The sequence below is a fragment of the Diospyros lotus genome, chromosome 10 (assembly GCF_014633365.1).
Source record: "Diospyros lotus cultivar Yz01 chromosome 10, ASM1463336v1, whole genome shotgun sequence".
In the NCBI taxonomy this organism is placed as follows: Eukaryota; Viridiplantae; Streptophyta; class Magnoliopsida; order Ericales; family Ebenaceae; genus Diospyros; species Diospyros lotus.
Window position 1 is genome coordinate 27,848,708 of NC_068347.1, and position 20,786 is coordinate 27,869,493.

At 35.2% G+C, this 20,786-nt stretch overlaps 3 protein-coding genes across 8 annotated transcripts; 1 reads left to right on the forward strand and 2 right to left on the reverse strand.

The window, feature by feature from the left end:
* The first annotated feature begins 5,095 nt into the window (after positions 1-5,095).
* LOC127811717 (1,4-dihydroxy-2-naphthoyl-CoA thioesterase 1) lies at positions 5,096-7,729 on the forward strand. The gene is made up of 3 exons (XM_052351859.1): positions 5,096-5,431; positions 5,607-5,798; positions 7,405-7,729. The coding sequence occupies exons 1-3, from the start codon at positions 5,291-5,293 to the stop codon at positions 7,555-7,557; spliced, it is 486 nt and encodes a 161-aa protein (XP_052207819.1). The 5' UTR covers positions 5,096-5,290; the 3' UTR covers positions 7,558-7,729.
* Positions 7,730-11,724: 3,995 nt separating this feature from the next.
* Positions 11,725-13,898, reverse strand: LOC127811716 (uncharacterized). Of its 6 annotated transcripts, none has more exons than XM_052351855.1 (4): positions 13,564-13,898; positions 12,518-12,562; positions 12,283-12,416; positions 11,725-12,147 (listed from the first exon to the last, which is right to left on the reverse strand). In XM_052351855.1, the coding sequence occupies exons 1-4, from the start codon at positions 13,843-13,845 to the stop codon at positions 12,114-12,116; spliced, it is 495 nt and encodes a 164-aa protein (XP_052207815.1). In that variant the 5' UTR covers positions 13,846-13,898; the 3' UTR covers positions 11,725-12,113. The 6 variants fall into 6 exon arrangements, with proteins under 6 accessions (XP_052207815.1, XP_052207816.1, XP_052207812.1 ...); XM_052351856.1 differs by having other exon boundaries at positions 11,725-12,151; XM_052351852.1 differs by having other exon boundaries at positions 12,512-12,562.
* Positions 13,899-17,224: 3,326 nt separating this feature from the next.
* LOC127812316 (diacylglycerol O-acyltransferase 3) lies at positions 17,225-18,965 on the reverse strand. The gene is made up of 2 exons (XM_052352743.1): positions 18,393-18,965; positions 17,225-18,021 (listed from the first exon to the last, which is right to left on the reverse strand). Exons 1-2 carry the CDS (start codon positions 18,792-18,794, stop codon positions 17,389-17,391), a joined length of 1,035 nt encoding a protein of 344 aa, XP_052208703.1. The 5' UTR covers positions 18,795-18,965; the 3' UTR covers positions 17,225-17,388.
* Positions 18,966-20,786: the final 1,821 nt, after the last annotated feature.

Below are 20,786 nucleotides of genomic sequence, written 5' to 3' on the forward strand. Positions count from 1 at the left end.
TTTTCAATTTTATTAAAGATACAATTGAAGAGATCATTGGCAAAAACAATACTAAGTGCCAAGAATCTTGTGGGAGGATAAGTGAGAAATTGTGACAACTTATTTAATATGTTAATTTTTTTTAGCATATTAAATGGCTCTACATTAAATTAAAGGTGTTCTCTATTAACACATTGAATAGAAAATAATTAATTAAACTTAAATTTTGATAAAAGACTAAGTATTAAAACAAAAAAAAAAAACCTTGTAATTATCGATTTTGCGATTATTTAAAATAATAAATTTAATTTTTTTTTTAAATTTAAAAATCTATTTTAATTACATCTTCCGTGCAATTTCCATGCATCGCACAGGTTTAACACTAAGTAGTAAACTTTAATATAATTTTCTTTATTTTCAATTATAAATAATTGTAAAAAATAAAATTTAAAAAAAAACACCCGCTCTGCCACTACACATGGACTAAAATCTTAAATACCTAGGGCCTCCTTATTGATACAGGTGACGTATGGATAACGTTAGACGAACTAACTGGTGGACAACTTGGTGAATATCAAAATATTGCGAGAAGTTGGTATATTTGTGAATGCCCGTGCCAAATATTTTTGAATTAATTTTATATTTGCCCGCCCATTTTCAAACCCATTCTCTCACTCTCTATCTCAAAACCATCCTCTCTCAAACTCACTGTCTCTCCCCCATTCTTTCTCTCAAAACCACCCCCGCGGGTGCAACGTCGGACCCCACACCGCTCTCGCACCTCTTTCATCGTCAACCTCGCCATCGTTGCTCCCACCGTCGTCGCCCAAAGATGGCGCCACCGCCGTCACCCCCTGCTCGCATAGCCGTTTCCCCTACCAACATCGTAAACACCGCCCGCCATCGCTGTCACCCCTTACCAGCCATTGACCACCGTCGCCCGCCCCCCACACCACCTTGCCCCCACCCACCGTCGCTAGCAACTGCAGCCCAAACTTCACCCACTCTCTCTCTCTAATCCTTAGCCTTGAGGGAGGAACGTTACACCGTTGCTCCCATTGTCGTCGCCCCCCCCTGCGTCGCTCAGACCGCCCAAACTTCACCCATTCTCTATTATGTTTTTTCATTGAAGAAATGTAATTTTAATATAAAATAAGGGATGATTTTAAGATATAATTGATACTATTGCAATAAGTTGGTATTTAAAGTGATTTTAAATGAGAAAATAAATTATTTAATTACTTGTATGATCATTTTTAATGACAACTATCAAGATTGTTGTTACATCTGATTGCAAAATAATAAAAAAAAATTATTGTTATATTTGATCGTAAAATAATAAAAAAATATATCTAATTATATTATATTTGATCTTAAAAATATTAATTTTACTCCAGTCTTATTTTACACTACTCCAATTTTACCAAGTAATTTTACTCTAATCTGATTAGTAAAATATAAATCTTATTTTACACAAATGTTATAATTTTATAAGTAAATAATTTAAATTAAGTAATTTGATTAATACCCTCAAATTGAAGAAAAATTAATAACAGAGGATGAAATAAGCAAAAATAACACAAGCAATATTTTTTACTCAATTGTCAAATATACAATCAAAATAAATTATGTTCTTTCATAATTCAAAATAAATTATATTTTTTAATTTTTATTTCAACAGCTAAATCACCATAAAAAACAATAGAAGTAAAAAAAACAACAGCAGAAAAAAAGAAAATATATAAATATATATACATATATGTAAAAAAATAAAATATTTATAAATGCATATATAAACGTTGTCTTTTACAACAGCGATGGGGCCTGACGGTGCCGGTCCGAATGACGTATAAGGGTCAACGATGGGGCCATCCTTGGGCGGTGGCTATGCAAGAGCGGTGTGTTGGGAGGGGGGGGACATTGCAACCCACAGGGGTTTGAGAGAGAGAATGGGGAGAGATAGAGTGGGTTTGAGAAAAGGTAGGGAGGAAGGGGAGACATTGCAACCCGCAGGGGTTTGAGCGAAAGAATGAGAGTGAGATAAAGTACGTTTGAGAGAGGGTGGGGAGACACTGCAATCCGCAGGGATTTGTGAGAGAGAATGGATTTGAGGGAGAGTGATTTTGAGAGAGAGAGAGTGAAAGTGAAAGAGTGAGAGCTGAGAGTAAAAGAGAGAGTAAGAGCTGAGGGTTAACTTGTAATTTTGGTTGAAGGGTTAACTTGTAATTTAAAAGGTTTTATCAACCCATTCGTTAAGTTGTTCGTCTGTGTAACATTATTCGGTGACGTATTCCTTGAGTGATTCTCCCAAATTTTGCTTAACATTCACCAATGTCATTGATGTTTTTAGCTGTCACTGACACGACATAAATTCTTCTCAAAGCTCGTGATGGAGTTGCCCAATAGGCTCAACTACCAGATCAAAGCATTAACTTCTAACGTAGTCTAGAATGCCTAACACCACGTGTTATTTGAGGCTCACTAAATGAGCACAAGAATAGATCTATATGATCTCTAGGGTTGCTTAAGCCATTATGCAATATGATAGAAGGGATATTAAACTGCTTGAGAGGAATCTCGACCATTATCACACAGTTGAGGGGCTAGTTCAAGCTTTGTATTGGGGGAGGCTCCCATCCTTTCTTCAATGATTGAATCTCCTTTTCCTAGAGCCTTAGTCAATCCTCTTGCTTGACTTGCTCGTCTTTGGAATGGCTGTGAACCGAGAAGGCAAAGGTTGCAAGCTTGGTCTTATGCATTACATTCTTGGAGGGTTTTCTCCTAGTTTTTGCAAGCTTGGTCGCAAGCTATTTGAGTCATTCTCCAAGCATACATGTCAATTCCTAGACCTACAACTCAAGGTTACCAATGCTTTCGGCAATTTCAAGAGAAGGATCGTTGTTAACATGTGATGTTGCTATTTTTGTCCACTCTGTTTGCTTCAAGCCAAAGGTGCACAACAAGAGGCATGGTGGGGGTGTCTAGGAGTACGATTATATAGACTATTATGGGATCACTCCATTGTAGGCGCCAATTGATGATGTTAGGAGAGACCACCAAGGATGTATGGTTCTGATCTCCTCATGTGAAGGTGGAACTCATCCTTGGTATAATTTCTAATGATCAAGGTAATACTTGAGAAAGAGTTAAATAAAGAGCAATAAATAAATTGATATCAAATGTCCTTATTTGTCGAATCTTACACCTTATATAAGTTAAGTTTGCAATGATTGGGCAAGATTATTGATGAAGTCTTTGATTGAGATCTTTAAAATTTTAGAAAGATATTTAGACATATATCTCACCACGAGTTAATGAAAAATTTGACAGAACAAATGTCACGCCTAATTAAATAAGAGAAGTGTCATGATTCAACTAGTGAGACACTTGGCATGCCTAATAGGTTTTTTCACAAGAGATCTTAAGCGAAAATTTATAAATATGTATAATTTTGAGATGCCCATTTTCAATTTGTATGTATAAATATTTTAAAAATATTATGTATATAAACATTTGTTACTAATGAATGAAAATAAAATATGTTGAATTGTGCCTAATTGGCTTGTTGATTTGTGCCTAACATTGGGTTGTTTTGTGCCTAACTTTGACAAAATTAGGCAATCTAATTTTGCCTAACTTAGATAGCTTAATTTTGTCATTTAAAAGGTATGCTCCATGTATAAATACTCTCTTTTCCCATAGATTTTGACATCTCATCTCATCTTATCTCAATCATCTCATTCCTCGTTAAGAGAGGTGTTTATTCCTATTGAAAAAGAGAAAGTGATACTTGTTCTTTCTTTATAATTTAAGAGTAGTTGTAATTTCCTTATTCTTTTTAGTGAGATCCTTCTTTTTTGCTTGCCCGTGGACGTAGCCTATATTGGATAAATCACGTAAATTTTTATGTTCATTTTACCTTTAATTTATCTCATTTCAATTATTAGTTGTAAACCATTCAAGACCCATCATTTTCCAACAAAATATACTATAGTTAATGTGTAATTAAATATTTTAGTCCAACTCACCCCTTATTAAGTCATTTGAAATCCTCCTATCTATGATGGATTTAAAACACAAATCCAAATCCTAGTCGAACATTGAATTTCAAGTTTCATCTCACGATTATATCATTTTGTCATATTACCATGAAAATTGTAGATTAAGGGCGCATTTGATAGCCCAAATTTTTTAAGGAAAAGGTAATTTTTTCACTCATTTTTCAACTTTTGTATTGTTTGATTATATTTTTTTTTTCCAAGAAACTCATTTTTTTATTAATGGTCACGTGAGACCATTTTTCTTCAAATCAATAAAATCAAATTCCTTAAGGAGAGGAAATGAAATTTTCCTAACAATTGAAAAATGGAGATGGGCTACCGCTGGGACGAGTAGGGCAGGCTGGGGGTTTGGTTTGGGAGGGGGGTTATTTAATAAATATAAATATATAAATATATATATAAAAAGTGAATATGTCAAAAATTATATATAAATTATTTCTTTGTTTCATTTTTTGAGAAAATAATTTAATTAATTTAAAATACGTTATTATTTTAATTTTTCTGTATAAAATTTAATATTTTTTAATACATTTTCACCATTGAATTTCATGAAAAATATGTCATTTTTCATAAAAAATAATGCCTATCAAACATGAAATGTCAGGAAAATTATCTAATTCTATAAAAAATATTATCAATCAAACACCAAAAGATAAAAAATAACATCATTTTCTAGGTAAAAAATTATACTAATCAAACAGCTTAAATTTTTAATTTTTAAAAATTCATTTTTTCCAAAATTTAATTCTCTAAAATTTATTTTATTTCCATTCAAATTTCACCCCAGCAATAAAAAGCACCCTAATAATAATTCACATCGCTAGTGAACTCGGGATCTTAATTTTTGAATTTAAATTGCGTGAACAGAGCTGTTCCTCCTATGTGGTACTTGTTATCTAGAGGGGGGAAGGAAAAGTCCTGTCCTATTATTAGGGCTATCGTAGAATAAGATGAGAAAACGACAAGGTGCACCCATCCCATACCCCTGAGAGAGTCAACCGTACTCAACAGTCAACATTTCATTTCGCCCATACCTACCCCGCCCCAACACGAAGGCCCACCCGCAACCAGCAACCCCCTCAATCAACCACTCATCCGCCTCTCCAACCCAATCTCACCCACTTTTTTCTTTTCCTTTCTTTTTTCTCATTTCCCACTCCCATCCATCTCCCCAGCTGAATTCTGCAGCCGGATCGGAGTCCTCTAGATCACCCCCCAAGAGATAGAAGAATAAGAAGAAGAAGAAGAAGATGGAGTCGGCGCCACCCACATCGCCCTCGGAGAAGACCCAGCTCCTGGACGCTCCCCTCTACGCAATTGGCTTCGAGCTTCACGAACTCTCGCCGGAAAAGGTCACCGGCCGGCTACTAGTCACTGACAAGTGTTGCCAGGTTTTTCCCTTCATTTCTTTTCATCATATCCTTGAAATTTTTTACAAATTTAGCAATCGCTCCTTCTCTTGTTTGTTTTTTTATTTCTTCTCCAATCCTCTTATGGCTGATGCTTCGAATTACTGAGGGCTTAGAATATGCGCGTGTGGGTGTGTGTGGGTGTGTGTGGATGTAGCCATTCAAGGTGTTACATGGAGGGGTGTCGGCGCTGATAGCGGAGTCACTGGCGAGCATCGGAGCTCACATGGCGTCGGGGCTGCAGAGGGTGGCCGGAATTCACCTCAGCATCAACCATCTCCGGCGAGCGGAGCTTGGCGACCTCGTCAACGCTGAAGCCAACCCGGTCAACGTCGGTAAAACCATTCAGGTATTTATATTCCCTCCTCGCCAACGCATTGCCAACCTACACACATCAGAAGTTTCGTCAAGTTGTCCTATATAATTTATGGAAACAGCCACTTCTTGCTAGTTGCTATTTTAGACTTTAAGCCCGTTAACAAATTTATCAAAATTACATCACCTAATTGCTAAATTTTAACCCTCTAAGTGTTGGCTTGATAGGTACCCAGAGACTATAACAACCTCTTTATCTAAGTAAGGATTGAATTTCCCATGTCTGACTCACCATCTAGATTTTTAGATTTTTATGATTTTAATTAGTACACGTCATTTATGAGTTATTGTAATATCTAATGAGTCTATTTAGTGTGCGCCTGAAAGATTTGGGTTGTAATATAGAATTCCCACTGATAACAAAAATAAATAAATTTAAATCTCAAGAGATTTGAGCCCTACTATGTTTTTTAGGTAGTTAATAACATCTATTTGAAAAAGAAGCAAACCTTTAGCCAGGAAAAAAAAAAAAAAGAAAGAAAGAAAAGAAGCAAACTATATGGATATCAAATAGTAAATTTAAATCACAAGCAATCTCCATAAAAATGGCCTGAACTACATAAAAGTCTTGATGAAATTTGCCCAAAATATTATTCCAGAATTTATAATTGCAAAACCATTATTATTGCCTCACAATTTTATAATATTTATGTGCCAATAATACACTTTGACAAAGAAATTGCTAAATATTATTTGTTCAATTAATCCCGTTGTGTTTGTTCTTCTTGTTATTAAATTAACAGGTAAACTTCTCAGCAAAAGAAATTAACTGGTAACTAGTTGAACAACCATTTAATTATGATTTAATATGACTCCATGCATCAATCAAGCACCCAAACTTAAGTGCAAGTTTAGCTTGGTGTCATCTTGCAAAGGAATTCGATCCCTCTAGTTTAACATTATTATCGTTTTGCTCAATATCTTATAAAACTTGTTAGTTGTATAGAGAATGTCTTAAGAGTGGCATTACTCTTTACTTTATGAGATTTAGTTAAAGATCATTTTTGAATTTGAACCCCTAATTTTCTAGTCACAGTTTACAAAGGAAAAACTAACCGTTGTCAGTCATATGACTTGCAAAAGTTAATAATTCTCTGAACTTTACCCTGGAAAAGATTTCATCATGAAATCATAATATGCAGACCGCCCTGTCTTCACAAGATTTATGCTCTTATATACTAAAGTAAGGTGAAACAATTATGTACAGTTAGAAGGTTATAACTACAAGTTAAAGGCCCTGTTGTACCGGTGACTTCTCAAGATGGTCGCCTTCTTGCTGGGAAAAAATAATCAAAACAATTACATATGTTGTTGTTGTCATCATCAATTTCATCTTATTCCAACCAAGTTAGGTTAGTGACATAATATTCATAATATTAATTGATTTCTCAAAGTCACATTGACAACATAAATTCACTTAAAAGGAAAAATGTGGCAAAATGTTATGCTGAATGGTCTTTCTAACACAACCCTCTAGTAAAATAATAAAAATTATAACACAGGTATTAATAAGATAATTAGTTGGTAATATCAAGTTAGTAAATGAATGTAATATCAATGATATAATGCATCTTTTGCAGGTATGGGAGGTACGGCTTTACAAAATTGATCCTAAAAACATGGAAAAGAGACATTTGATATCATCGTCTAGGGTTACTCTTCTATCTAACATGCCTGTGCCAGAGCATGCAAAGGATGCAGCTGAAAACATCAAGAAGTATGCAAAATTATAGCAATAAAAAGCTTCAAATAAGTGTTCACCCAGTAACACTATGTAGAATACACGTACATAGATTCAGAGCATTAAGGGCACCATAGAGAAGGGCTTGTCTGAAGGACACTAGAAAAGACTGGCTGCTTGAATTTGTGGTGGATAATAATTGAAATCCTTTGAGTTCCACTGAAGTTTGCTTTTTGGTTAGGAATATCTAATTTTTAAGGATAATCATTCAAGTATGTCTAGTGCTTGTCTAATTATCAGTTTGGCTCTTTTAATTTGTGAATTTTGAGAGAAAGTCTTGATAGCAAGGGTTGCTCCTTTATAACTAGCAGGTCATAGATTCAAGTTGTGGAAACAACTATTTGCAAAAATGTGAGGGAAGTGTTGTGTACAAATACAACCTTCCGTTAATCCTCACAAAGTGGGGAGCCTCGTACACTAAAACACTCCTTTTTTATAGAAGCAATGAGTTTCACCTGATATGCACAAGTAAATCCTCTCTGTCATGAATTCAACCAATGTTGGTATAATTTCTTAGAACAGCAATAGAAAATCCGATTATGGCAACAGCAACCACAGCAATTGAATATCTCACAGAACCAGGCAACAATGAATTAATGCAATAACAGCAATAGGAATATCACAGAGCTTGATAGCCAGAAAATAATAGCAAACCCAGAAACTAGTGGGGCAGATGACTACCGAAAAACTCAATAGACGGGGGAGGGAAAACGACGACTGAGGCACACTGAAAGCGCTGTCCTAAGACACTGGCGCCCTGTTTCGGTCACATGCAGGCTTCGGCAACTGTCCACGTAGGATACAACAGTTGGCTTTGACGAAGAGTGATCATGAACGGCGGATCTAGCAAAAACTCTCTCAGGCACTAGCTCTCCTTGATCGAGAAACTCAAAACAATAACTCGGGTGTAAAACAACAAGGACCCCCCCAGCCAACCTTTTATAATCAAACCCAGAAAGCCAAACCGCCACAGCATTCACGCCGATAATGAAAGTGGCCATTAATTCCGACTATTAGAGCTCCTAAAGCACCGGTGGCATAAATGTACAACCTGTTTGATACCCAAAAAGAGAAAAAAATAAAATAATAAATAATAAATATAAGTTTATCCAAATATATATATAGACATCCAAGCAGACTTGCCCAACCGACCGACAAGACGGCGACGACGACAATGCGCGAAGGCTTAGGTGCTCGCAAAATCTGGGTGCCCCTTGTGGACCAACCCCAAGTGCAAGGAAGGGGTTGTTATTCCCTTGGAAATCCCCTTGCACCAACGATGTGGGATTCAGCCCTCTCACACACACTTCCCCCACATGAGTATAAGTGTGCTTAAAGCAAATAAAAGAACAAAACACCGCGACGCCAAGGAGAGCAACATATTATACATCAGATAAGATATCTTTTGGACTTGAATTTTCTTTAGTGAGTATCCATTTAACTTATTGAAGAAATAGTGAGGCCGGCTCTTGAACTATCTTTGTTGTGGTAAATCGATAGACAATGAATATCACGCACAACATGCCTTGTACTAACGAGTTCTATACGACTGTATCCATTTTGGTCCTGTACAGCATCCTGAATTCATGAGAGTTTTAGAGAACCCAAGCTTTCCAAACTATTCTCATAGAAACAATCCACTTCTACTCTCACATAAGTAATCATTGATTAAAAGCACTCTGTCACTACTTCTCTTGTAACAAGATATCAATATTACCTGTATCATCGACAAATTACACACTCTTTATTTTACCGGGAACTAGGGAATAAACTATAAGTTCCATAATGGGTAAACTATGAATTATTCCAGTCAGTGTGCCTATTTAACCTAGATCTTGGGATCTTAAATCAACTAGGTTAGGTTACCACCGAAAAATTCATTTCACAAACTTTAGCCCCATTCCCTTAGATGTATAGGTGATTTGCTTTCTTGTCACTCCTTTGTCAAATGATCTACCAAATTTTCCTTAGACTTTACATAATCAATGGAAATTATTCAATTGGTAAGCAGTTGTCTTATTGTATTGTGCTTGCGCCTTATATGTCTTGACTTTCCATTATAAATTGTGAGTGTAATTTTACGTAAGAATGTTTGGATGGAAGCTGATCCTTTATTTGAACATAGATATAACTTATTTATACAGGAAGTTGTTAACTAAAAAGCTAGAAAATAGGCTTGATATCAGCCAAACTAACTTCCTAACATTATGCTAGCTAACTTCTTGAAGATCAGCAACTAATCCTAACTGTTTGACTAATTCAGCATCTTGAGTTAACTGAGTCAACATAAATACTATTTTTAGCTCTCATCAAAGCAGTTAAATTGTCACAATAGATACATATAGCGTTTACAGGCTTTGGCCACAATGGAATGTCTTCAAGGAAATTTCGAAGTCATTCTGCTTCTTCACCTGATTTATCCAAAAAGATAAATTCTAACTCCATAGTAGACCGTGTTGTGCACGTCTGTTTTGAAGACTTCCATGACATGGCAGCACCACCTAAGGTAAACACATACCTTCCACTTGTGTTTGAGATAGTTTTTGAAGTTTTTGCACAAGGGTGACAACTTCTCAATCACAACAACAACTTGGAATTGTTCATTAAAGACCATTTCCTCACTGAACAAATCACTAATGATCATTTGAAGTTCTTCCAACTGGTTGACCACTAACTTGGTATCAAATATCTTGTAATCGAGGAACTTCCCCACTAGGAACTTCTTGGTGCCAGCATCGTCAAGCTTGTATTTCTTGTCCAGTGCCTCCCAGAACTGTTTGGACGTCTAAAACGCAGTGCAATAAATATTGTACAGGGGGTTTGCTAGCCCACTCAACATGTAGTTTCGACAAAGGAAATCCAAATGCTGCCATGCCTCCTTGGCAACCTATGTTTCCACCGTGACATCTCATTCGGGAGTGACTCCACACTCCTTGAGGATATGGGCTAAATTCAAGGTGGTGAGATAAAAAAATCTTCTGTTGCCACCTCTTAAAATCGTTGTCGTTGAATTGTTGTAGCTTCTCAACGTCAGGCGTTGCCTTGATGGCAGCCGATTCGACAGTGACAATCGTGATAGTGGTCAAAACAACGACCGGGGTAGCGGCCTGAGCAGAGGCCAAACCAGCAACAACGACAATGTTGTTGGGGGCAACCATATCATATTATATACACTGTCTTCAGATTGTTAGAACAATAATAGAAAATCCGTACATGTATACAATTCGATCATGGAAACAACACCCACAACAATTGAATATCTCACAGAACCAACAAGCTGGCAACAATGAATTAACGCAATAACATCAACAGGAACAACACAGAGCTTGATAACCAAAAAATAACAGCAAACCCAGAAACCGACGAGGCAAACAGCTACCAAAAAACTCAACAGACGACGAAGGGAAAACAACAACCGAGGTACGCTAAAAGTGTTATCTTGAAGACAGTGGCGCCTTGCTCTGATCACAAGTAGGCTTCGACAACTATCCACGCAGGATACAACGGTTGACTCCAACGAACGATGACCATGAATAGCCGGATCTAGCAAAAACTCTTTCAGGCACTAGCTCTCGTTGACTGGGAAACTCAAATATATGAACTCAGGTCTAAAACAAAGACCTCCCCCCCCCCCCCCCCCAATCCCCCGACCTTTTATAGTTGAACCCAAAAAGTCGAACCGCCACAACATTCACGCCGGTAATGAAAATAGTCATTAACTTCGATGATTGGAGCTCCAGAAGCGCCAGTGGCATAAATGTGCAACCTGTTCGGTACCCAAGAAGAGAAATAATTAATAAATATAAGTTTATCCAAAAATATATATATAGACATCCGACCCGACCCGCCCGCCTGATCAGATGACAGCAGTGCACGAGGGCCTAGGTGCTTGCTCGTTCGCAAAATCTGGGTGCTGTTTAGGCCTAACCCCAAGTGCAAGGGAGAGGTTGTTATTCCCTTGGAAATCCCCTTGCACCAGTGATGTGGGATTCAGTCCTCTGACACACACTTACACTCACACACATTGGAACACAACATAATTTAATGGTGACTACAGCGTTTTTTAGAAATAATTCCTCCATCTTCTTTCCCAGATATAATGTGTTTGCTAAAATGCCAAAGAGAAGGATCAACAAGAATAGTATCAAATTGTAATGGCTAGGGACGTAAAATATCTGTTTTATTTAACAGGCAAATATGACAAGAAAACCAGGCTCATTTCTGTTCTTAAGCAAAACCAGGCTCATTTCTGTTCTTAAGCACAACCACCATAAACATGGACCACGAGTTCCCAAGAAAAATGCTATTGGGGGGAGAAGATTCTAAAAAAGCAGTGTATACTATATATGGAGAAATTCGATGCCGCCTCATCCATTTTAGCAGAAGCTCCAGTATAAGTACATATCTCTTTAATTTGCATTTGAGTCAAGTCGGTGTCCTGCAATAGACCACCATGGATCTGCATGGGTAAATTCAGGCAGGCTGCCAGCCAGTGGGTAACGGGGGAATTCTCATACTAAGTCCCAGAAGAACCAAGCTCCTTGGTACCTACTTTTCTTTACGTTCTGATTCCAGATATCTTCTGCCTTCAAACCCACAAGTTAAATAAAAATTTTCCATGAAATTGCATTAGTTTGATGATATTTTCATATAAAATTTTATGAAAACAATTAGTTTGTAGTGTCGTATGATATGATGCATGGTACGTATATATTACCGAAGATTGTTAAGTTGTTGGACCAATTCATTAACCTCGAGGACAGAGAGTCTGAGGGAGGTCAAGGTTCCTGGTACCTCTTTAAGGACTAAGTGAACCAACTTATCCATCGAAACTGCCAATCGTTTAAGCGCCTGCCACGTAATGAAAAGAACAATTGTTCTTCAATGATGGGCACGAAATTAGGGAGAGGCTGGAAAGATAGCTAGACAGGAAGAATACTGCATACGCTCACAGTTGGAAGCGAAATTAAAGCCAAGGAGATTATTGCTCCAATAGCCTGAAACAATCCAATCCATACAGAACCAAAACCTTGCCTGAGCAATTTATTTCCAGGTGTATATAATGGAAACAAACGCAAATAGATACTCAAGAACAACATCATTTAGAACTATAGATCAGATAAGGGGAGAAGAACTCTAAACTAGAAGCAAAGCAATTTACAATACTAATTAACAATAATTACATTAGGCAATGTCAAACAAAAAAAAATTGTACAAAACCATGTCGATTTTTTTTATCCATTTATTGGATGAGGTCAACAACATAAATTCTAGCTCCCCTACCATTTCTTAATTAGTCTAGAATTTATGATATTTGATCATTTACTGATAACTTTTATACAAAAACTCCAGTAGAATAATATTATCTTGCTAAAATATTATTATAATATTATCATAATGTTATTTCTGACGTTAAACGTAGATGTCACTTTTTTCCATTTTTATTTGGTGGTGGTTGAGAGGAGCTAACCAACCTCAAGAATCGGTAAGTCGAAGACCTAGTATCTCTCCACATGATAAGCGGAAGGGGTATCTACCGTATCAAATTTTATATTTTGTAATCAGTAGAAAGTTTAAGTTCAATTCTATCTTATCAAATCTATATCATATTCATCGATCTCATTGCTCATTTTTCGATCCTACCTTCAATTTTTTCTCAATCGTTCTTCTAGCATCCTTATCGGTGAGTTCACAACTCATTGCTCCTAACATTAACCAACTTTTGCCGTTCTGGTTACCAACCACAGAAACTGAATGTTATATACTTAGCCAAAAATATATATATATACATGAATAAAAGATACAATTTAAATAAAAAATCTTAACGGATTGAACAACATAAATTTTGAACAGGAAATTTCATGTTATTCCTATCTGTTCTGCTCATTATCTGGAGAGAGCTTGACTGAGAAAAATGCATCGATTCTTTAATTCTTCTGGTTTTGTTAACATAGAGGCATGGAAATAGAGACAAATAAGAAAAGTTAACGACACATACCATGGAGAGGACGAAAAAGAGAGAAAGAAGACCTAGCTCAGCACCGGACCGAAGGCTTAATCGTCTGCCAAAATCACTAAGCGGAGCTGAAAGCACCGTCGCCGTTGAGTGCCTGGAGCCACCGGAGATCGTTGCCAGTTTCTCATTCAGCCTCACCCCGGAGCCGCCGGTAGTGACAGAAAGGAAGGGCGTTATCGGCCGGCGAGGAGTCTCCTGCTTCGCGGAGGCCAACGCCGTCGGCGGTTTGCGGAGAAGCTGCACAGAACAAGCGCACCCTAGCATTTCGGATCAGAGAGGAAAGATATGTTCTAGACCAATCCAAGAAATCATTCCAAACCAGAATTTAAAATAAAAACGTTTAAATAGAACAATATAAATATTTTTTTGATAGCAATATAAGTCTTTCTATTTAATTCTTTGAACTTTATACTTTATACTTTTAATTCAAAATAAAAATAAAAACCGAATACTTAATTTAATTATGTATAATTCCTTTATATAAAAAATCATAATTTTGTAAAATTTATTAAAATAGGTAATACTTCTGTGATACTCAAAGAGTATCAGTGCCTTAAAAAGATAATATATTAACTGGTCAAAATTAAAATTTTAAAAAAATTAAGTAAATTATAATAATCAACCCTAAAATTTGACGAAATTTATTAAATAGTATAAACAGATACAAAAAGTGTTTATTCAATAATGACGGAATTTATTAAATTTATTTGTTATATTATTTGTATTTAATAATAGTTTGATCAATATTTATTTCATAATATAAAAGTTTATTTAATTTTATCTTAAATTCTTTAATCTTTCAGCATTTGAAGAAAAAAGTAGAAGAAGAAACCATGATTTTTTAAAAACTAAAACCAAGTAGTTCGGTTTAGGTTCATCTTAATTACATATTTAGATCGATTTTGGCTTGATTAATTTCAAAAATCAAATAATTCAATTTAGTTTAATATGATGTTTTTTTGAAAAAAATTACACTTTGAACATTCTTCAACTATGGGTCCCTCAACATTAAACTATATCTATCCTTACGTGGTAACATAAATATCACTATAGTATTACACATACCACGGACACTTATTTTTGTACTAAACTTATATAATTAATACTTTAATATTATAATATAGATATTTTTATATTATAAAACAAATATCTCAAATTGTAACATGAATATATTAAAGTTGGGATGGCGCGAGCGCGACCTCCGATGCTCATGTCTTTGATTATGTTAGAAGAGATAAATTACAAATTGAATCTTTAGACCTTATACAGGGTAAAAATCAAACTCGCAACTTATCGCATTAACACTGACATATTGCTCATTCGACTGCTCAACATGTACCCTTGGTGCATAGTTATAGTTATATGAAAGTTATACCACAAATACCTTATATGAGTATCACAATACAAACATAATTTTTTGGTGTCAAATCCATCAATAACAACATTATTTGTTGCTATGCATAAATGCATCAGTTTAAAATATATTTATTATATTTTATTTTAAATATTTAAATAATTTTATCGACTAATGATATGTATTTATGTTTTAAAATATTTAATCAATTAATATAGTTGGTTGTAAATTAAAAATTAAATGCAATGATGATGCTGAGATTTGATCACCCGTTGAATTTATTTTATTTGAGTCACATTCCAATTATATACTGTTTGAACTTGAAAAGCTCGCACCAAAAAAAAAAAAAAGAAAAAAAAGTGATGACTACCCGTAAAGGTTTGTCGAGATTGTCACTCCAAAAGGTTGACTAAAAATTTTAAAAATATAAGAATTTAGAAGATGATACATTTAGTCTTTCTCTTAATAGATGTTTGTTAATTAACATATGGGTGAAAAAATTAAGATATGGGATGAATTTTGGGTTTCTATATTTTGTAATATATTTCTTAAGCTTATTTAATCATTATTCGAAAAATTATTAATGACGCCTTATCTTAATTTTTCAAGATATACATATCTCTCATTCTCTCACAATAAGTATATATTGATCTTTACATATAAAAAAAAATGACGTCTATGTTCTTTAATGCAATCCAAAAATTTTAATAAATAATTTAATAAAAATTTTGAAATACTTTCCAATTTTATCTTGACAATTTCATATCTTGATCCGAAAACTATTTCGACTTTATCTTGATACTCTCTTATCTTACTCATTTTAACAAATGTTATCTTAATATATATATATATATATATTTAAATATAATAATAAGTTTTCATGTTCTACCCTTGTCACCGAGAACAAATTGACTTTTTGGGATGCTCTTTCTTACGAGGCTCCCGTCGCATAATCCAACGATTTTGACAAAAAAAGATAAATCTGAGTTTGAAAGTTAACTTCTTCTTATTACATAAGTTTGAGATAAATTGGATTTAAAGGAAGTCAATAGTTGTTATCTTTGTTTTTTTGCTATGAAAGAAAATAGATGTGTCACTTGTAAAATTTAAATACCAATCCTCCAAGTCTATATAATTATATATGGATTTATAATCTTTCAAAATATTAGGATAAGCTCGTATGAAAGTTTATCTTCATTGCTACTTTAAATCTTCTTCATTTAGAGGTATAATTTTGTGTCATGCCATCTTGAATTATATAATGATTTATCTTGGAATGTGTGTTACATGATTCATGCCTTGTTTAGGTTTTTTCCTTGTTCTTTCCGATCTTGGTCTATTTCGGATCACCTCTGGTCAAGACCTTCTTTATTCCAAGTCTTACTTCAAATAAGACAACTTGTTGACAAAGTCAAATTATTTTGACTTGACCATGTGGCTTTATCTGTTAAGGTGGCTTGATGGCATCATCCCCTTAGTTTCTCACGCTTTATCATATAAGTGAGATGAAAATAAAATATACTTATTGTTACTCATTTATAAATGGAACAATGTTAATTTTTCTATTTTATGATAATTAAGAAAGTTGTTAAAAAATAACAGAAAATATCAACACTACTTACTTATGATAGAATATACCACGTGAGCCACCACCATTGAAAGTAATTTAATTAGAAAAATATTATTAGTACACCCATTTTGTACATCTTGAGCTATATAAGGGGTATTATGACAAAAAAATTCCTCATAAAAGGTATGTAAGGCGTAGGGTATTTTAATTATAATACCCCCTTATGTAGCCAAGATATACAAAATAGATGTATACCTAACATGATTCCTTTAATTAACCCTTCACTTTGCCCAACAAAATTGTTTTCACAATTCATGCATTTAACATTCTGATTGAAAAGAAGTCTACTCTTGGGTGTGTTTGATTGTGATTGTAAAACAAAAACTACCCTATTTATTGAGAAAATAAATTTCGTAGAAAGAAGTTCTAAATATTTAAACCATACACATATTTTTTATAGAAAAATTAAAAATATTTGATTATTTTTATAAAAAATATATATAATAATTACTCTTATTGTCAATAATAATATCGGTAAGAATTAAATCAAAGTCAATAAGTGAGAATCATTTCATTTCGTGAACTTGTGGATCTTAGAGCGGCTGCTGTTCCATGCACTCGCCAACAAATATATTGAACGCAGGAAGAACAGAGCACGGTACAAAGCCATGCTTAATCAGTGAATGGCCAAGAAAATGCAGAACTCAAATGTGAGAGGGTTACTTCAAACACCATAACCATTTCATTTCAACCATAAATCTATACACTAAAGTATTTACATTTGCACAACTGAAAACCAAAAGCCCTATAATTTGCAGCGACCAGAAAAAAATTTCAAGATCCAAATCCACCAAAAAAACAAAATCATCAATCAAGCAATCATTCAAGACGCAGCCGCCAGACCCGCATCCTCCTTGATTTCTCCGAAGAACTTGTCCACAATCAAAGCCACATCCTCCAAACCAACCCCAATGCAGAGCGGATTGCTGGGTTTCCTCACAGATTCATCCCCACCCAGAGCCCCGGTTCCATTCCTATCACAGTTCAAAACCCTGACATTCGGCCCATCTCTGCATTTCCCCATGCACTTGCATCCAACAGCAGCAGCTTCTCCTCCACCAAGCAGCCTCTGAAACTCGCCCAGCAAGGCTTCAGAACCAGATTTCTTGCACTTCCCTCCCATGCAAACCTCAACCCTCTTCCCCGATTCTTGTGCAGCCTTTCCAATGGCTGCCATTACTGGCTTCTGAATCGGCTGTAACTCGACGATGCTCTCTGGTTTTGATTCTTTGGTGGCTGTTAATGGCAGCCGGGCTTCTGTTTTCATGTCTAGAACCTCGCTGCATTCGCCATCGCTTGATTCTGAGGACGAGGAAGAAGATGATTCTTCACAATCAGCCATGTGTAGAGTCCGAACAGCTCTGGCTTTGGCCTTCTCCTCCTTCCTCTTCCTTTTCAGATCCTCCTCCTCTGCTCTTAGCTGTTCCAGTTGCTTGAGTAAGAGCTCTGTAGCTTCCTGAAAAAATGATTATGTAAACCATTCAGATACAAAGTTGAACAAGACTAGCAATAACTAGAAGATTGAATTCATACAGTTTTAAGTTCTCTTGCGGCAAGAAAAAGTATAGAAATCCTCGTTCAAGTATTTGTTAGTTAACACTGTCAAAAGATTCAACAATTCCTAAATCTCCTTTTGAAACTATAATTGAATTGAAATCAACTGATCAAACCACTGTATTAACGAAGATTCGCCAGATTTATTTTGGTTTCACAAAAAAGGGTTGCTTCAAAGGACAAAAACCGGCCAAATTGCTCCAGAAAACAACGAAAAGGTTATACAGTTTATCTAACAAAAGTGGATCAAAAGATAGAAAATACGGTTCTTACCGTTATCATCTTGCCTTTAACTTCGTCGACCAAGCCGCGATTCTCAGGATCCAACCCAAAACCCATCTCGGAGAACAACGACAAGTCCTTCGACAATCCCCTGAGCAATTTCAGCCTCTTCTTCATCGTCTTCTTCTCCGATCCCTCCTTAACCTTCTCCTTCTTCTTGCCGTCGCACGTGATTGCCGCCGGCGTGGCCTTCCCGCAGTAATACTGTCTGTACGCGTTGTCGCAGAACCCCGAATTCGAAAACCCGCAAAACTTACGGCTCCCTGGGTTCCGACGACCGGAAAGCTGGGAATCGACGCAAACGAGGCGGTTCACAAAAGATCGCGGGCGGGCTTCGATTCGAACGCCACCGGAGACGAAAGGGAGCGGCCGTAGAACGCCGGAAGCCTCCATCGTAACTGGCTTCGCAAGGATTATCGACCCCGGAATCTCTCTCTCTCTCTCTCTCGCAAGCAACGAATGGAAGAGATGGGTCTCTCTCTCTCTCTCTCTCGCAAGCAATGAATTGGAAGAGTGGGAACCTCTCTCTCTCTCGCAATCTGTAAGCAACGAATCGGAAGCGGTGGGAAAAGGTTCCTACAAATAGGGAGAGAAACCAAAGCGAGGCCGGAATAGGATTCAAACTGATTTTCGGGAAACGTGGAGCTGTTTTATTGGTTGATAGTTAGTGCGTTCGACGTGGACGCGCTATCTGGCTGGCGTCTGGAGGCTCGCGACCGTTGTCGGTTGGCCACGCTCTTGCCGCTTCGGAGCATGCGAATCTGATGGATCCAGAGCGTTGGATATTTCCCGGGAAATTGGACGGTATAGATGGAGCCATGTGGATACCACGTCAACTGACCAGTAGACACGTGGGTTAAAATTATGTTCGGTAAATACAACATCGTTTCGATGTGCTAAAGTTGTGCAGGTAATAGATATGTATATTTTGAAGCTTAGTATAATTTTTTTTAGAAATTATTATACAGAGTGTAATAATTCAAAATTTGTATTTATAATTTGTTTTCCTATTAAACTTGTCTTGTCAAAATTTTATTGTATAAATTTTTATATAAAAATACAAGAGAAAATTAAATAAAAATGAATGATAAAATTTTCTATAAAGTAAATATTTTAGATTAAAATATGTCACAAAAGATAAAAAGGCCATATTTTATAATTTTATCTACTAACACCCCCCCCCCCCAAAGTTTATAACTTGAAACACTTAGCTCCTTTATGATTTTTTTTGGATAAAAAAATCCCTTTTAATATTATTTTTCTGTCAAAAAATAACCATAATGCCTCAATTAATAAAACATAATTACAAAAAAAATATTTTTGTAAATAAATTAAATATAAAAATACCAACCTTACTCTCTTAAGTGGAGGAAACTGTCCCAACTGCTAATTTAAAAGTGAAAAATAAAAATAAAATGTACCCACTAACTCCAAATATAGAGGAGATTCTTTGGTGATTGGGATCAATTGATAGTTTTTGCTTCAAGAATTTTATTCTAAGTTATGCTCCTAAATTATTAAATTTAAGTTTTTGAGTGCTTATGATTTTGAGCACTTGTGATTGTAACATTTTTTTTTTTTTTGAGTTTAGTATGTTAATTTGTTATTATTCATTTTGGTGGCTTAGTGAGTGTGGGAAGAATATCTATTAGCCTCATAGTTGTTGATTTGTTTTTATTCATTTAGTAGAATAACGACTCTTTGAGTTGTGATTGCTTGAAGAATGTTAGGCTTTAGATTTATACCATTGGTGTTGTTCCATGCGCAACAATAATTTATGAGTATTTATTTAGATAATATTTGTTAAAATGAGTAAAATAAAGTTATATCAAGATTGTAATGTTTTTCGAACAAATATATAAAATGATTAAGATAAGACTAATAACTATTCTAAAATTTATATTAAATTATTTGTTAATTTTTATATAATGTACTGGAGGATACATGCATTATTTTTTCTTATCTGTAAGAATCAAGATAAATTTATAAAAGAGAGGAGATAAATTTATTTGAAATAACTTAGACAACAAGTTTCGTGAATTTTTTTTTTTCAAATATTACTAGATAAATTTAACAAACACGATGAAAAGTATTTTTATCTAAAATATTTTTCACATCTCACTTTTTTTTTATCTATATCTTAATTAATAAACATTACCTTAATATTTTTTATTTAGTTTTGGAGGCAATTCATTACCTGTATCTTGGACTTTAGTTGAGACTTAGCATGCTAAGGATTGTCTTTTTTAGAGAGCTAAACTATAAGGCTTGTTTGAAATTGTGGATTTCGATTTGTGAAATACCATAAGAGATTGTTGTGTCACTATTTCTTTGGGGGATTTATGTGGGGACCTTTACAAAATATTGTACGTTGTGAGATGATTT

Bases quoted from the DNA above. Each gene is read 5' to 3' on its own strand.
- LOC127811717 (XM_052351859.1), top strand. From the start codon at position 5,291: ATGGAGTCGGCGCCACCCACATCGCCCTCGGAGAAGACCCAGCTCCTG. The intron at 5,432-5,606 runs GTTTTTCCCTTC...GTGTGGATGTAG, and splicing joins TCACTGACAAGTGTTGCCAG to CCATTCAAGGTGTTACATGG. The intron at 5,799-7,404 runs GTATTTATATTC...CATCTTTTGCAG, and splicing joins ACGTCGGTAAAACCATTCAG to GTATGGGAGGTACGGCTTTA.
- LOC127811716 (XM_052351852.1), bottom strand. From the start codon at position 13,845: ATGCTAGGGTGCGCTTGTTCTGTGCAGCTTCTCCGCAAACCGCCGACG. The intron at 12,563-13,563 runs GTATGTGTCGTT...GGATTGTTTCAG, and splicing joins TCTTTTTCGTCCTCTCCATG to GCTATTGGAGCAATAATCTC. The intron at 12,148-12,282 runs GTAATATATACG...GTTTGAAGGCAG, and splicing joins CAACAACTTAACAATCTTCG to AAGATATCTGGAATCAGAAC.
- LOC127812316 (XM_052352743.1), bottom strand. From the start codon at position 18,794: ATGGAGGCTTCCGGCGTTCTACGGCCGCTCCCTTTCGTCTCCGGTGGC. The intron at 18,022-18,392 runs GTAAGAACCGTA...TCATTTTTTCAG, and splicing joins TTAAAGGCAAGATGATAACG to GAAGCTACAGAGCTCTTACT.